Source organism: Bos indicus, chromosome 13, assembly GCF_029378745.1.
Source record: "Bos indicus isolate NIAB-ARS_2022 breed Sahiwal x Tharparkar chromosome 13, NIAB-ARS_B.indTharparkar_mat_pri_1.0, whole genome shotgun sequence".
Classification (NCBI taxonomy): Eukaryota; Metazoa; Chordata; class Mammalia; order Artiodactyla; family Bovidae; genus Bos; species Bos indicus.
In genome coordinates, this window is record NC_091772.1 from 34,626,559 (window position 1) to 34,642,408 (window position 15,850).

The 15,850-nt window shown below is 45.6% G+C and overlaps 1 protein-coding gene and 1 long non-coding RNA gene across 19 annotated transcripts in view; one reads left to right on the forward strand and one right to left on the reverse strand.

The window, feature by feature from the left end:
- LOC139186476 (uncharacterized) overlaps positions 1–1,212 on the forward strand; it is a 52,037-nt gene extending 50,825 nt beyond the window's left edge. The window contains exon 3 of the long non-coding RNA XR_011570037.1: positions 355–1,212. This is a non-coding gene — a long non-coding RNA (uncharacterized lncRNA). The remainder of the gene's footprint in view (positions 1–354) is intronic.
- SVIL (supervillin) overlaps positions 706–15,850 on the reverse strand; it is a 256,109-nt gene continuing 240,964 nt past the window's right edge. For all 18 annotated transcript variants that reach the window (XM_070800945.1, XM_070800947.1, XM_070800944.1 and 15 more), the window contains 9 exons: positions 13,281–13,432; positions 10,911–11,016; positions 10,143–10,350; positions 9,280–9,413; positions 6,273–6,428; positions 4,659–4,802; positions 3,264–3,388; positions 1,769–1,924; positions 706–1,668 (listed from right to left, as the gene is read on the reverse strand). In XM_070800945.1, the coding sequence (XP_070657046.1) occupies positions 1,582–1,668; positions 1,769–1,924; positions 3,264–3,388; positions 4,659–4,802; positions 6,273–6,428; positions 9,280–9,413; positions 10,143–10,350; positions 10,911–11,016; positions 13,281–13,432 (1,268 nt within the window). In that variant the 3' untranslated portion in view covers positions 706–1,581. The remainder of the gene's footprint in view (positions 1,669–1,768; positions 1,925–3,263; positions 3,389–4,658; positions 4,803–6,272; positions 6,429–9,279; positions 9,414–10,142; positions 10,351–10,910; positions 11,017–13,280; positions 13,433–15,850) is intronic.

The window sequence follows — 15,850 nt, forward strand, 5'->3', positions numbered from 1 at the left end:
GCAGTTGCAGTGCTGATTTGAAGAGGAGGTGGAGGTGGGACAGTTCTGTGACGGCCCAGTGTCACACAGTCGTCAAGTGGTGGGGCCAGGAGCAGGTACAGACCCCTGACCTAGTGCAGTCTTGGGGGACAGGGGGCTTATATGGTCAGTGATGGAGTTTGAAGAAATCACGGAATTGATACATGAACTATTAATAAGACCAAAGTGGGGGTGGTGGTAACAACTCATATCGGGGTATGTGGTCTTTGTTCAAAACCATGGATTTGGGGTTTGTTTATTGCAGTTGATTTACAGTGTTGTTGTAGTTTCAGGTCCACAACAAAGTGATTAAATTACACATACATTCTTTTTCAGATTCTTTTCCCTTGGACCCTGGATTTTAGAACATAAAAGCTGGTGAGTTTTTAATGTTTTTCTACCTACCTTATATATGCAGTATTTTTAAAAAGGCATTGAGCTCTTGAATTTGATACACAGCTATAGTTAAAGATAAAGAGCTTCTGTTGAATTATGACTTGAAAAAATATGTCTTCAACTCATTTTATGGGCTGAATATCTGTCTGGTTGTATGACCTTGTATTCCATCTCGCCGTGAGCTGCATTAAAAGTTACAGCAGTTAATACTGAATGGTGAAATATTGGTACAAGGTTAACATTTATAAACAAATGTTTACAGATAGGAACTCAATGTGACCCAGTTCATAGTTGTGTTTATTCTGAAGCTTTTATTTTGGATTCCTCCGTCACCAAATGACATGTATAATGTTTACAACAGGTATTAGAAATAGAGTTGGTTTTTTTTTTTTTTGAAATTTCTACTATTTTAGAGTAAAATTGTAGATACTGTTCCAAACCATCGTCAAAAAATGCAGAGCAAACTTTTCTGTATATAAACTGTACATAAAACAAGGCACTATACATTTGGGGGCGATATTAAGGTAGAAAGGTGGATTCGCACAGATTCTTAAGAGCCTTTGTTCATCTTAGCACCGGAAGCAGCACTCAGAACGAGTCAGACTTCACACCAAAGGAGACGCTTCTGAACGTGGGTGAAAGTACACACAGGTGGCAGAACTAACTCAACAGAGGCAACTGCCTTTTAATATTATTTTGACACCAAAAAAAAAAAATCTTAAAAGTGAATGAATACATATTGGTTTGTTAAATACATATTTGATTTATATGGTGTTTATATAAATATATATATATTTTAGAATCCACAAACTATCAAAATAACACTTTATAAAGAGAACTGCTTCAAAAAAATAGGCAACGCTGAGCTGGAGCGGGAGGGCGGTGCCGTGGCCGCCACTGAGGACCTGCTGCATAAGTGCGTGTAGGGCCACGGATACCTCACGAACATCACCTGCTGACGTGTGGAAAGCATGTTCCCAGAGAGTTCTCTGGAACATTTACAAAATACACAACTCCCAAACAAGCAGGAGAGCTGGTCACTTCAGGTTTTAAAAATGCAGATGAAAAAACATATTTAAAAATACCAGGCTCCCCCACTAAAACATCCATTTTCCTGGTCCATCAGTATTGAAAGTGACCACCCAGGTTCCTCCAGCATCTCCTGACTCAGAACAGACCTTTTGCTTTCTTCAGGTTCACCTGCTTCCAAGCGGGCAGTGCATTGTACTCGTCTCGGGTCATGTCTAGTGCAAACTGGGAGGAGAAAAAGAAATGCCCAGCGGCTGAGTGAACGGACCCTCCGACAAGCCATGCGCGACACTCAAATGCAGTCCCACCCAGAAGAAACGCTTACCTCGAAGTCCTCGTCGGTGAGATAGATCTCCAGCTTCAGAGGGTCAACTCCCTCAGGGAGCGGCCTGGCTAGGAGGTCGGCCAGTGGGTAAATGGTCTTACACAGTTTGGCTAAGACATCCTCCACTAGGGTGATCTGATTTGAAACTTCCGTGTCCTGGAGAAGAAGAGGGAGCCAAGAGGGGGACCTCCATGTCTGCACATATTTCATCACGTGCTGTGTATATCACCTGGCCCATCCCCACCCCACCCCACCCTAGCCTGAGATGCCATCTCACCCTTCCATGGGTTTTCATATACATCAACAAAATAGTTTAGGGCCTATCACATGAGTGAATTATCAAGAAGATGATTACATGTGAAGCTGAGAGATCAGAAGCATGCAAATAATGGAACGTGCTTACAAATATATAAAAGCTATTAACCTTAAAAAGAATCACCCTCCCCTCTATACCTCAGATCCCATATCCTAATCCTCAGTAGAAAAAGAAGGTAAGAAAATCCATCTAGAATGTGCTGGGGCTGAATGGAGTTTTTTTTTTAAACCCCCTCCAGGGGTCCACAGAGAACACAGGATGGCACTGATGTCCTTGAACCTAGAGAGCTTCGAGGTGTCCTGGGTCACACATCCATTGTGCACAGAGACACCTCACCATGCCTGTTGGCTCCCAGGCAGCCTGAGACCCCACCTGTGAAGATAAAGTCCACCGGGCTCCAGAGAGCTTAGGATCAGCAGCGGAGATCAAGCAGGCCCTCTCTGTGGTCAAGCAGCAGCACACTTTTGCAGTTTGTTTAAAGTTATCCAGACCTCCTATCAAATATCCCCACGTCATCTCCCACCAAATAAAAAACTTCCTTGGGGCTGCTGTTGTGAGCAGTGTTCAAAACCCATACATTAAGAAATTCTACAGAGCTGCGGTAAGCTTCCTCTTCTCGGTGCAGCTGGGAAGGATAACATGTTGGCTAATAATGTGTTTTGGTGAATAGAGGTTATGATAAATGCCTCATGGAGATAAAGGATGGCAGGAAAGAGGAGTCGAACCATCCTGCATCAGGACAGGCTCACACCACCTTCACTCCCTGTGTTACCTGAGCAGGTGAGCTCATCATGGAGTTATTCTATGTCTCCTTGGACCCAAGGTTGAGGTCTGAGACGGGGTTGTTCTGTGGTGCTTTATATGGACTTAAAGAGGCAATGGATCTTTAACAGGTAGAAGAGATGGCTGCTTTTATTTGTGTGTTGTCGTCAAAGTAATTAAGTTCACCTTTGCTTTTGTTTGGACCTGAGCATGGTGTGTAGAAAGTTACCCAGTTATTTTCATTGACTTCTCCTTAGGCTTCTCTTCTCCCTACGCTGATTCTGTGTAGACTGGTCAACACGTGAACAAGGAATCGCATTTTCACGTGAAAACGCAGTTGGCCTTTTGTCCCCAGGGGAAGCCACCCTACAGCCTGAAAGGCAGGGAGCCCCTGGAGCGGGGAGGAGGGGTGCTCACCATCTCCGTGATCTCTGCAATGTCTTCTCTGTGCTCCCAGCTGGGGAACATGTTGGTGAAGGTCAGGGGTTCCAGGCCAGCGTGGATGAGGTAAGACTTGGGGGGCGGCTTCTTCAGGTTTTTCCCTGAGGTCACACAGAAGGCAGACATCACAGACCTGGCGTGGCCCTGAAGGCCCTGTCTTTCTCTGATTTCCCCTGAAATCTTTTGTTTGCATCTCTTGACTTCAGGCTTAAAACGTAAGTTATGAGTAGTTGGCAATCCCGCCTGGAGGATGTTTACATAAGATGTTTAACTTCATGCATATAGGTATGCATACAGTTGCCTGGAAGTGCCCTGACTTTAAGGTTCCTGACCCTAACAGAACCCTCCCTGGATGGGAGGAAAGACAGGCTCTCTCTGTGGTGTCTGGGGGCTCCTTTTCCTCCTCCTAATGACAGCAGTTTAGAAGCGGCTTTAGCTTAAATGTTTGGTGGGAAATTTAGTTATTTTATTATGAAAGTTTCTCGAGAAAATTGACTGTACATACTCAGTAATACTAATCAATGAGGTCTTAAAAATTAAGACAAATTAATTACTGGCATCTTCATTTTATATAAAAGACCAACAGTTTCAGGTGGATGGTATAATAGAGAAGCCACGAATGGACTGCACACCTTTCTTTGCAGATGTAACACTAATAATAATGACAGAAAGGTTGCCGTCGGCCTTCCAGCCCATTTGGGGGCTCTCTCTACTCCCTGACAGGGTCCCTCAGCATGACTAACCCTGAGTGCAGGAGGGTTTTAACCAGGCTAGCCATCCCACAACTCAGCTGTTCATCTCGAGGGTGACAGGTTAATAATAGATGGCCTTATAGTATCAGGTTGGCCAAGAAGTTCATTTGGGTTTTTCCATAAGATGTTATGTAAAAACCCAAAAGAACTTTTTGACCAGTCCAATAGAAGAGATATTCCCTAGTTTGTTGAGATGGGGGAGGGGCAATATAAGGGGTAGTGGATTAAGCAGTATAAACCATTAGGTATAAAATCTGCTACCAGGATATATTGTATAACATGGGGAGTATAGTTGATGTTTAAACTATACATGGAATATAACCTTTAAACATCATGAATCATTGTATCATACACCTGTAACATATAATATTGTACATTTACTCGACTTCAATTTAAAGAGAAATCTGATTCATGTTGGCAGCTTAGAATGTATTAATTTCAAAAGTAATAAGCCTCAAAAAGTTCCAGGGGAAAAAAAAGTCGGTTTCATGGCTGACTGCAGTTTTTTCCCCAGGCTAGTGCCACCCACAGAAAGGGAGGCCTGGCCCGGGTCTCTGAGTGAGTCTGCAGAAAGCCATCAGGGTGTCTGATGGAGGGTGCCCACTGCTGGGGGCCTCACCTCGGCAGTACTGCAGCACTGTCTCCATGGCGCTCTTCCGGTCCGAGGCCCAGCGGATGCGCGCGGAGCCCGTGATCTTGTTCTCGATGGGCCACCAGCCTTGCCAGAGGTACACCTCGTGGTGATTGTCAACAAGGAAGAGTGCTGCGAGGGCAGAGCCGACAGTCAGGGACTCTTCCCCAAGCCTAACCGGTGCCTCCCTCCCTGCCACTATGGTCAGTGGGAGAAGCCCCTTGGCAGGTAAACTCAGGGCCACAGGGAGGGTCCCCCTGGTGACGTGGCTTTCGAGGGACAAATCAGGCAAAGCCTGAGGCAGAGCTGGCATTGACGAGGTAGGCTCTTTCCTCCTCTCCTCTTAATTTCCTGCCTCTCCCAACTCCGCAGCGGCTCTCTGGGTCCTGGCCAGGTGCCAAGATTGGGATAGATGAGACATGTGACCCCCGAGGGGCTGTCAGCACCACTGACCCCCAAGAGCATGTTAAACACTGGGGAGCACGTCGCGCTTGCCCTGCCCATGCTTGACCTGCTAAGCAGGCCACCTGAGTCCACGGTTCCTTTAGGGAGGAATGGGCCTGCGGAGATCCTCTTCTCTCCAGCAAACCATTAGCCTGACCCTTCTTTGACGTCGCCAAGGCCTCTCACACCCGCGGGCTCAGCTCACCAGAGTCTTTTCCTGGCTCTCATTCTGGGTTCTGTGATAACCACACAACTGAAAAGCCCAGTGGAGGCTGAAGACCCAACCTGAGCCTTAGGATGAAGAGGTGGGTGGCAGCCCTTTATAAGACACTAGCTAATATTTCCCCAGTATGACCGTGTATACCAGGCAAGCTTTTCAGGTGGCGACAGGGTGGCCAGGGTCCATGAGGTTCCTGATGCCACTCCACGCTCTTGTAATGTGAGAGCGGAGACACCCCAAGGCTGGGACAGCTGACCTCAGACACGACTGTCTGCAGCCCAGTCCCTGGTGACTGTCCCAACCACAACAGCACAGAGGCTCTGTCTTGTGGTGGAGGTCATGTGGAAACAGCCCTGACCTTGGGATCAGGAGGCACAGGAGAGAGCCTTGGCCCTGCTCTGCAGCCTGGAATTGTAGACACCACTCTGGGGTTCACCCCAAAGATGCTCCCAACCCCTGCTCCTACGACTCTGGCAAGGTTCCCTTGCAGCTGGGGGTTTCAGGGAAAGCTTTTGCTTTACCCAATAAAAGGGAGAGACTTGGCTATCATTGCAGTTTCCCCCACTCTTTTTTTTTTTCTCTTTTGAACAGAAACATGATGGCTGGAGCAAGGGCAGCCATATGAGAACATGAATCAAGAAGATGGAGGGAAAGCTGAGAGAACAGCAGAGACTGATGCCTGACATAGTTGCACTCAACCTATTCTTAACTGATGAGTTTGGGTGAGTTGAGTATCCGAGGGTCAGTTTTTTATACTATAATATGTGATTGATGTCATCTTCCTTTGGTTGGGGGGAGGTATGAGGATTACATCAGCAATAATATAAGAAAGTGTACTTGGCAGATAAAAACTGCTTACTAGATGCAAAGTAAAAAGACTTCTTAGAAGGTGAGCCTTCTGCTGGCTCAGCACGACTCCCCCCTTCTGTGGGCCGTACCTGGCTGTGGGGCGCTGTATAGGTCTTCCTGCAGGAAGGGCATAGAGTTGACCACAGAGGGGTCTCGGGCGGGATACATGAACTCTGTGGCTGAGAAGTCACCAGAGGAGCTGCTGAGGATGAACAGGCGGGGTGTGAAGTTAAAATTTCCAGGATCTTTGAAAGAAAAGAGAACAAAAAGCTAAAGACAAATAAATTCCAGGTGGACTGGAGAATTAATGTAAGACATGAAATGATCAAAGCACGAGTGTAAAAAGGGGTACAATTCATCTGAACTTGGAGGTGGGCAAAGCCTTTTTAATCATAACTGCATAAGAAGTAATTCAGGAAGAGATTTATGCATTAACAACATAAAAATGAAAAATTACACTGCATTAGAAAGCACCCTCAACCAAACAAAATGAAAAGACAAGTGACAAAATGGGAAATATGGAAACCTGTTCATATCTTTAGCAGTATATAAAGAAATGTAATAATAATAAATATCTAAAAATGTGCTAAAGGCACAAATAAAATATTCACCCAGACAGAAGTATATGTGGCTAAGAAATACATATAGACAGCATTTAACAGTACTTCTAATTTAAAACATTAAGTTATAACAGTGTTTGATCATAATTTCTACCATCAGTGAGGAAAAGTAATAAACCAAGCATGTGACTGTGCTGTGAAATGTACACATTTGTAAACTGCTGGTGAGGCGGGCTACAATCAATGGTAAGAATGGAATTTGGTGCCAGTGTTCTGGGGACGCTTGCAGATGTTACTGTAAGACTTTATAATAACTTCACCACAGTTGTTCCAGGTATAGGAATTTACCTTAACCAGAAACAAATGCAGATAATTCTTTTGAAAACTATTCACAACTTTAGAGAAAAATTTGAAACAACTCAGTTCTCCAGCTATTAAGTAGAGAGTGGCATATATACTCATAAAATACCTGCAGTCATAACTCTATAGATATTAACATAGGCTTTGGGAAATGGTTCATCATAAATTTTTTCAATAGATACACTGGAAAAATCTTTTGGAGATTTGTGACAACTTGAAAAACCTGCAGACAAATTGCATAGCCTAGAAATACTGAAAAAAGTAATAAAATTTAGGTATGTCATGAATGCATCAGATCTATGTAGATACCTACCTTTACATAGGCATAAGGTGAGTGATATTTAATGTAAGATTAATAATGTGTTAGTTTTCTTACTGTTCTATAACGTTTTTCAAAGAATTACTATGCAGTCTTCATGTCTCTTGTAACTGGAGAAGTTGTGTATCAGTTATCTTTAGGGGTAGGTGATTTTATAAAAATGTAACAGTGCTTTTCAATAGTTTATTATGACTATTGTGGCTGAAAGGCTGCATGCCATAAAAACATTATAACCATTCATTAGTGTAACAGCTGGGGTGCTGAGAAGCAGCTGTATCAGTGACACTAGGCGATATAAAGTAATCATATTGTTGCTTTTTTTGTTATCAGTGCATGAATCATTCATATTGGGTTGGCCAAAGAGTTCATTCAAGATTTTCGTAACACATGGAAAAACCTAAACAAACTTTTTGTCCAACCCAATATCTTAAATAAATACAAATTTGTTTCACAATATCTTTTAATTTTTGATGTCTAGTATTAGTAATACATATAACATCTAGAGTATTTTGTATCCACTAAGACAATATTGATGTAAGTACTGACAAATGATTCATCTCATAAACAGAAATTTATAGTATCCTATAGTAAATGTAATTTCCATCCCTTATAATTTTCATTACATTCACTTTTTTTAAGAATTATATAATACATACAACCTACAGACTAGGTGTTAACTCTGTGTTCTTGGTAAGGCTTTCAGTCAACAGTTGGGTATGAGTAGTGAAGTTTGGGGGGAGTGACAGGTTATATGTAGGGACTTGCCTGGTGGCCCAGGGGTTAAGACTCTGCCTTGCAATGCAGGGGACAGTTGGGGAACCAAGATCCCACAGGCCATGGGGCAGCCAAGCCCTGACATAGCCAAATAACAAGTTATATATGGATTTTCAACTGTGTGGGGGCGGGGGTGGAGCTTAGCCCCTAACCTCTATGTTGTTCAAGGATCAACTATATTTTAAGAACTTCTGGAAAAGTTTGTAAAACTCAAGAGGCAGTACAGTGTGGTCACAAGGACATCCCACTGTTGTCCAACCTGGGCTGAGATTGTTAAGCTCCCAGGCCTCAGCTTCCCTGCTGGTGAACCAGGGCAGCTTCTAGGTTGGGCTGTGAGCATGGGGTGAGGGAACATGTAGCCGGTGGTTAGCCAGGGCCTAGCTCAGCCTAAACTGCTTAGTAATTGTTCGCTTTTCTTATGTTGTTCTGTATGTATGTCAACCTGTAAATTTCGTGTATTCAAAGACAGGACCGACCCACTCCCATTTAAACCCCAGTTTCCCAGGACAACTTCCCAGGTGGCTCAGTGGTAGAGAACCCGCCTGCCACTGCAGGAACCATGGGTTTGATCTCTGGGCTGGAAAGATCCCCTGGAGGAGGAAACAGCAACCCACTCAAGTATTCTTGCCTGGAAAAACCCCCTGACAGAGGGTTGCAAAGAGTCAGACGCAACTTGGTGACTAAACCACCACTATTTCTCTGCACCCTGGGCACTGGCTAAACCAAAAACACCTCATCCCAGAGGCTCATGCTGTGCCCATCTGGTTTCCTGGAATGCTTCTCCCTCCTTCCCTTCTCTGCAAGTCACGGCTACACATCCAAGGCTCCAGGAAGTGCCCTGTCCTCTTTGGAGCTCTGTGCAACACTTCCTGGCAGAAGCATTCTCTATGAACAACTCTACCCTGACACACACAGTATCTACTTGGCATCATAACTAGTGATAAATGTTATTTAGTCTTCTTACTGGGTTGTTGGCCCGAGAAGACCCGGCCTTGGACTCCTCATGTGTTGTGTGGAGCACATGTGCATAAATATTTACATACTGAGGAAGCTGGTGCTCGGAGGTGCCGGTTGTAGGCTTACCTTGAAGCATGCAGTCGTAGGCTTTCCGGTCTCTCCTCCCCAGAGCGTCCCAGAACCCCAGGGGCTCCGAGCCTTCATCACACTCATGAATTGTCACTTTGCTGCTACTGTGCAGCCCGGCCTCCAGGGGACATCTGCATGGAGAGAGGCCAATAGTTTTTATCAGGCCTGGAACTATGGGCAGGACAAAATTATTCCAGACTACATCTACAGATTGGCTCAGCATCTTTCCTGCTTTCCAACTAAAACGGTCCTTATAATGAATGACAGCCCGTTCTGTAGTATATGCGTGGGTTCTCACCTGGGGCTGTCTAGTGTGCTGTCTCTGGGTCGTGGGCACCTGCCTGGAAAAGGAAGGGAACCCAGTATCCATTGCGCCTGCCCTGGGGACTCTGGTAATGCACTTGGGCGGCTGTCTCCCGGACACCCTTGTCCCCAAGGAGGGGGCACCTGACAGTCTGACACAGTGGGTGTGTCCCAGCTCTCTCTAGCTGAGTGTTTGCAAACCTTCCACACCTCTGACAAAACCAGCTCTGATCCCCTAAATGATGTTTGAAATTTGTTCTCTTTTAAATAACCAAGAACCCAGGCTGATAATTCAAGAGCCGAATCACACCTCTGAAGGGGTCTTCTGCCTTTTACGGAAGCAGGTAAATCCTCAGAAAGTGGGGACAACCCTCAAGGGGAGGTTTGGGCTGAATGTGTGTCATGAACTTAGACCTTCAGGGCCCCTGACCTCATGGGGACCTCCCCACGCTGAGTCATGCTGGACATATGGGGGCATCCACGGGGCTCTTGGGATCCTCAGCCTGTACCCTGGAGGCCCTCGCTCAGGGAGAGGTGCTCACACAAACGGCACTCACTGGTCCTTGATTTTATTGGCTGCAGTCCGTCCGACCTCCTTCGTGTGGGCCTGGGCTTTGCATCCATGCCACAGGTAGATGAGGGCTTTGTGGACGTTGAGGACAACCATGGACGTCCTAGACCTGAGGCTGCTGCAGTGACAGGCCACCTCCAGCAAGTTCCCCTCCACAGGCACCTCTCCGCGCACACAGTACAGCCGCCACTCGCCTGCAGGGGGTGCCAGTGGCACAGTTAGGAGGCGACTGAGCAGGGAGGGGACCCTGCCAGGCAGCCCAAGCCCCACTCCTTCCTGTGTCTGGAGGGGCAGGTGGAGGCGAGGCCGGTTTCTAACTCAGGTCCAGAAAACAAACCTTTGTGGACTCAGAAACAGGTTGCCAAAAGTTCGCAATGCAGAAAAACCAGTTTCACAAAATTTATAAAGACCTAGGTAAGTTGTAACCAGGCATATTTTAAGAAGCTTGAAAGCTGTGATGATTTTTTTTTAAAGATGTTCCTCAACAGAAATCTCAAAGTCACTGATTTTTTTTCCCTCCAGGATCCAGTTTAAGGTCAACTTGTGGCCTTCTGCATGCAAAGCTGGATTCTGAAGGCAACTCCACAGAAGGAGGGGGAGGGGTGTGGGCACCCCGTAAAGCTGATTTATAAGGCAAACTTATAAATTTGCCTTCAGCTACATGAAGACAGACTTACTCCAAACCGCCACCCCTGTAAAAATACCTTCCCCGAAGGAAAAACAGAAGCGAATTCCAAGAGTAAGAGTGACTCACTCTGTGTGTTCTCTTCCTCCTCCTCCCGTCTCCCGGAGTGGACCACCATCCCCCCCTGGAAGCACTGCAGGAAACAGGGGGGCTCCTTGCCCTGCAGGACCTGGACCTTCCGATTGAAACACATGACAGAGTGGTAAGTCACGGGCCGGTGCTGCGGTCGTACAGGTAACACATGCCCGGGTAGAAAATCTGAGAAATATTGAGAAGGACAAATAAAGCCAGTGATAATACCGTGATTTATAGAGAACACTATAACAGTTCTAGAGTACAGCTTTCCTATCATACAAAGTATTTTTCAGGTGTATATGTTTCCAAGTAGGATTGCTGTTTTATGTTGCTTTTATACCTTGATTTTCTTCACCTAGTGTTTTTCTATCATCACATGTCCTTTAAAGCATGAATTCTGATATTCTGCAGTAGGGATATAATGTGATTAATTTAAACATGTTTCTAATAAAACGTCTCAGCAGTGAGAATGAACAGCCACTGACTCAGTGTTTCTGGGGAAAACAACTCTCTCTTTTGCAGCCTCTTGTCCCCTCAGAGGGCCCCTCACCCAGGGCACCTTAGTCACTGCATCTGTCAACCCATCAGCGTGGGATGCAACATAGTAACAGGAACCGGGGCTTGAGTCAGCTGACTCACTTTGCCAAAGACATTTTCCCTTAAACAGGAAACTTGAACAGAGCCTGGCAGTTGGGCAGCATTGAAAGGCAGGAGTGTTTCTCACTATAAGTTACCAACCTCAGGACCTATTGTGCATCATCAAGGGCCATTTTGTGCGAGTGGTTTCTGTTTCTTCAGTGATTTTTCACCCACTGGATTGATAGAAAATGAAATGCTCCAATTGGATTAAGACTCAAAACCCTAAGGATGATTTCCAAGGTACGATAAAACATTTGTTTATGGCCTCTACCTGCCCCCTCAAAAAAGCAGTTGAAATGATCCACTATGAGGAATAAATTAGCTTTCAGTGACGAACAGCTATTATGTGGAAAATATAGTCCACAGTAAAAAATATGCATTAAATACTTTTAGGGAAGAGGGTTGGTTCTTAGGAACCTGAAGGCTGAGTGCCTGTGGATCTGTTTCTGGAGAAAATACCTCTGCTCTCTTTCCTGATGTTTTTCTTAACTATTCATCCAAGACAGTAAAAGGATGCTAAGATCTCCAAAACGTCAGAATCAACTCTTAATTACCCATAATAAAGGAAGGGACCCAAGGTTAGATAATCCAAACGTTAAAAAGGAATGCTTTCAAAACCTTTGACTTTGGGCATTGGTACCTGCCAGGCATCACACAGGCTCTGGGGTTATGGGGTAGGTAAGACCAGGATAGACACAGTTTCTTTCATGCTTAGAGAGGAAGACAGAGAATAAGTAAACAGTGACCGTCCTTTTACGTTGGGGTAAGTGCTGTGGAAAAATAAAGCAAAGGGACAGAGAAGGTGGAGAAAGCATAAGGAGGTGACATCCAGACGGAAACCCAGGGGAGTGCCAGGCCGGGGAGATCCCTGCAAAAGCCCTGCAGTGGGCAGAAAGGGGGGAGCCATAAAAAGGTGGGAGTGGCCTGAACAGGCGTACAAGACAAGCGAGGTTGGAGGGTGCAGGACTGACCCTGGGTGGTCTGGGTGTGACGGAGAACAGAGGGCAGGGCATGATCTGAAGGGTCCTAGGAAAATCACCCAGGCTGCCATGGGAAGACTCAGTCTTTACATACATCTCTGATATTTCCTGAGGATGGATTTGTGTAAGTGGAATAACTGATCAAAGTGTGTGAGCACTTTAAGGTTCTTAAGCCAAAGCTGCCTTTCAGGGTGGCTGTTTCAATTTACACTTTGCAGCAGAGACAGGCATGGGCACGCATCCTCCTGAATCCTCACCAGCCCTGGATCCATTCTTTTAAAACACTTCTGCCATTTTAGGACTGGAAAGTGGCATCTTTGTCCTATTTACAATTCCTTGATGATTAGTTAAGTGAAAACTTAACGCTTATGGGCTCTTTAAACTTAATTTTGTAGATTTATTATTTGCAGATAAACTTTGCTGCTGCTGCTGCTAAGTCACTTCAGTCATGTCCGACTCTGTGTGACCCCATAGACGGCAGCCCACCAGGCTCCACCGTCCCTGGGATTCTCCAGGCAAGAACACTGGAGTGGGTTGCCATTTAAGACCATATTATAAGAGGTCTGCCTTCCTGGCCAGGGAGGTGATGAAAGAGGAGATGGAGCCTGAAATACAGAGAAGCCGGATCAAGACTAAGGAGGCTTTGGACAATGCTGTCCTTTGTTCATTAGAATCAGGTCCTTAGGGAAACAAGCCAGGTGCCCTCCTTTACCTTGTTTGCAGCACGTCTGCCTCCAGGACTTACCTGGGCCCCCCTTTCCTCGTCCAGCTCCACTGTCATCAGAGCTGATGTGCCCTTCTCACTCACGGTCGACTGGCGGCCTTGCCAGAAGAAGTAGACACATTTCTCTTTGCCAGCCACCCTGACCGAGTGCTCCCCCTTCTGCCGGCTTCCCACTGCAAACACAAAGAACAGCAGAGCGTGGGGTGGGCAGGGGATAAACCGCAAGAAGAGCCAGTGTGCAGCTCAGGCCTCCAGACTCTGAGGACAAACAGTAGAGGCGCAACCCTGGGGTGCAGGGCTGGGGATAAATCATTTACAATGGAGGGAATGTCGATCTTGGTTGGCCACTGGAAGGGAGAGAAACCACCTTTCTTCCAGCTAATGGACCCCAAGCCTCCAAACTGGAGGAAAATGATCTCCAGGCCCTCCTGATACCCCAAGATAAACATCTATCATCTGGGGAGATAGTAGGCCATCCAGGTGTGTGTAACAGAAAAGTGCGGATGCCAGAGCAGGCCTGGGGTGCCTGATGACACAAGCACAATTTCCGTGTTTCACCAACCGTTGGCAGAAGATCCGCTGGTGGAGAAAAGATACTGCAAACAACAGTTGGGCCAGCTTTAAGCACAAAGAAATGTCATCTGCTAAGACTGTTCAGGAAAAAAACTTTGAAGTCTCCAAGTTATGTCAGAAATGGGAGAGACGAATTGCGGACCTATCACTTTCACAAAATAACAGGATTTAAGTGATGACTGCCACCAGGGCTGCAGCCAGGATGAAGGGCTGGTTAGTCTCACTGCCAGGACCTCGCAGGCACTGGAGAGACCACAGCAGCACATGGAAGGCAGACCCCACTGAGGGACAGTCACGGACAGTGATCTGGGTGAGCGGTCACTTCAGACAGGAGTTCAGACCCCAAACCTTTACCTTTAGGAAGAGATCTGTCTCCAGACTCCCTCATGTGTTCAGTAAATATTTCCTGACCACCTACTGTGTGCTAGGGCAATGATGATGAGCAAGGTGACTTCAGAGGGTGTCACTACTGAGAGGAGAAGACGGGGGATGTGACAGGGGCAGGCTGAGCGCTGCTGGAGTGCCTGGTGGGGAAGGCCTTTGGGAGGAGGTGCATAAGAGAGGCCTGAATGACCGTGACCAAGAGGCAGAGCGTTCTAGGCTGAGTGACGTCAGGAGACTAAGATCTCCACTCGTGCCCGGGTGGTCCGGGTGGGATCAACCCAGGGAGGATGCAGGTGCCTGTGATACCCGTATATGTTAAAAATCAGGAAGAATAAACGTGCACACCAAAGGGGAAAGGGGCGGGGGTGGGTTGGATGGGTTGGGATTGACGTTTATATTGTAATGTGTATAAAATAGGTAATTAATGAGAACCTACTGTATAGCACAGGGAACTCTACACAGTGCTCTGCGGTGACCTATATGGGAAGGAAGTTTTAAAAAGATGGGATATACATAGATGTACACACACAGGTAATTCACCTTGTGCACGGCAGAAACTAACATGACATTGTAAAGCAACTATAAAACGCCAATAAAATATTTAAAAACAAAAATACCAAAAATAATAATCGGACTCTGGTTCTGTATGATCTCAATTTTTCTCAACCCCAATCTCATTGACAAAATCACAGTTGTCTTAAGGTTTGAAGGTAAGAAGAAAGCTCAGTTATTTCAAGTTTCTGAGTGATCAGGGGCCATATTTATGTGATTTCTTCTGGTCTTTTTATCAAAGTACTCAAACAGCTTTCATAAATGATTATGATAATTCTTAAAGGATTCTGACCAAGCGCAGGCCTTAGCACCTTCTACTGTGAACCTGAAATCGTCAAATCTGTGTACTTCTAGGTGCACCAAGCAAATAGAAACCACCCCCTGAATAGATGTTACATGTCCACAATTACTTTGGAAGCCACTCGTTGAAAGTTTTGCGAATTTAAGTAGGACCAGAAGTTATCTTTGTTTAGCAATCCCACACTCTTCAAAGCAGTGAAAATTAGTCACATCAGTTAGACTACTACTAGGGAGAGAGATGCTTAAAAGTTATCACAGCAGTTTACACGTCTTAGAATTTGTTACCAGTCTGTTAAATATATTTTCATAATTAAATAATCAGTGTTGTGCACCCTAACATTCTAAAATGGGCTTGCCTACATATACCTAAAATAGGACTATATTCCCTTAAAAATATTCCATAAAAGTTTTCACAAATTTTGCTTGCGATTTTCTTCAGCATACCCCGAATTTAATCCTGTGTACAACTTACTTTTTGATGCATGTATTGATTTTTAGTTTTAGCAAAGGTTAAGCTGTATTAGTTAAGCTCTATATTAAGAACTTCTGGACTGTCATCTTTGCAGCCCTGACCGAGGCTGAATGTAACATGTTGCTGCATGCTGCCATCCACCTACTTCAGAGAGGAAGGTCATTATCAGGAGTTGCGTTTAGAAGTAACAAAAAACAGGTGGTGGCTGTTCAGCCACGTGAACTGCTCAGCATGTGGTCTTGCAGCCAGCCTCCTACAATAGGAACTTGACTCCTGCATGGGGCCCCGGTGGGGCCTGACCCAGCATCAC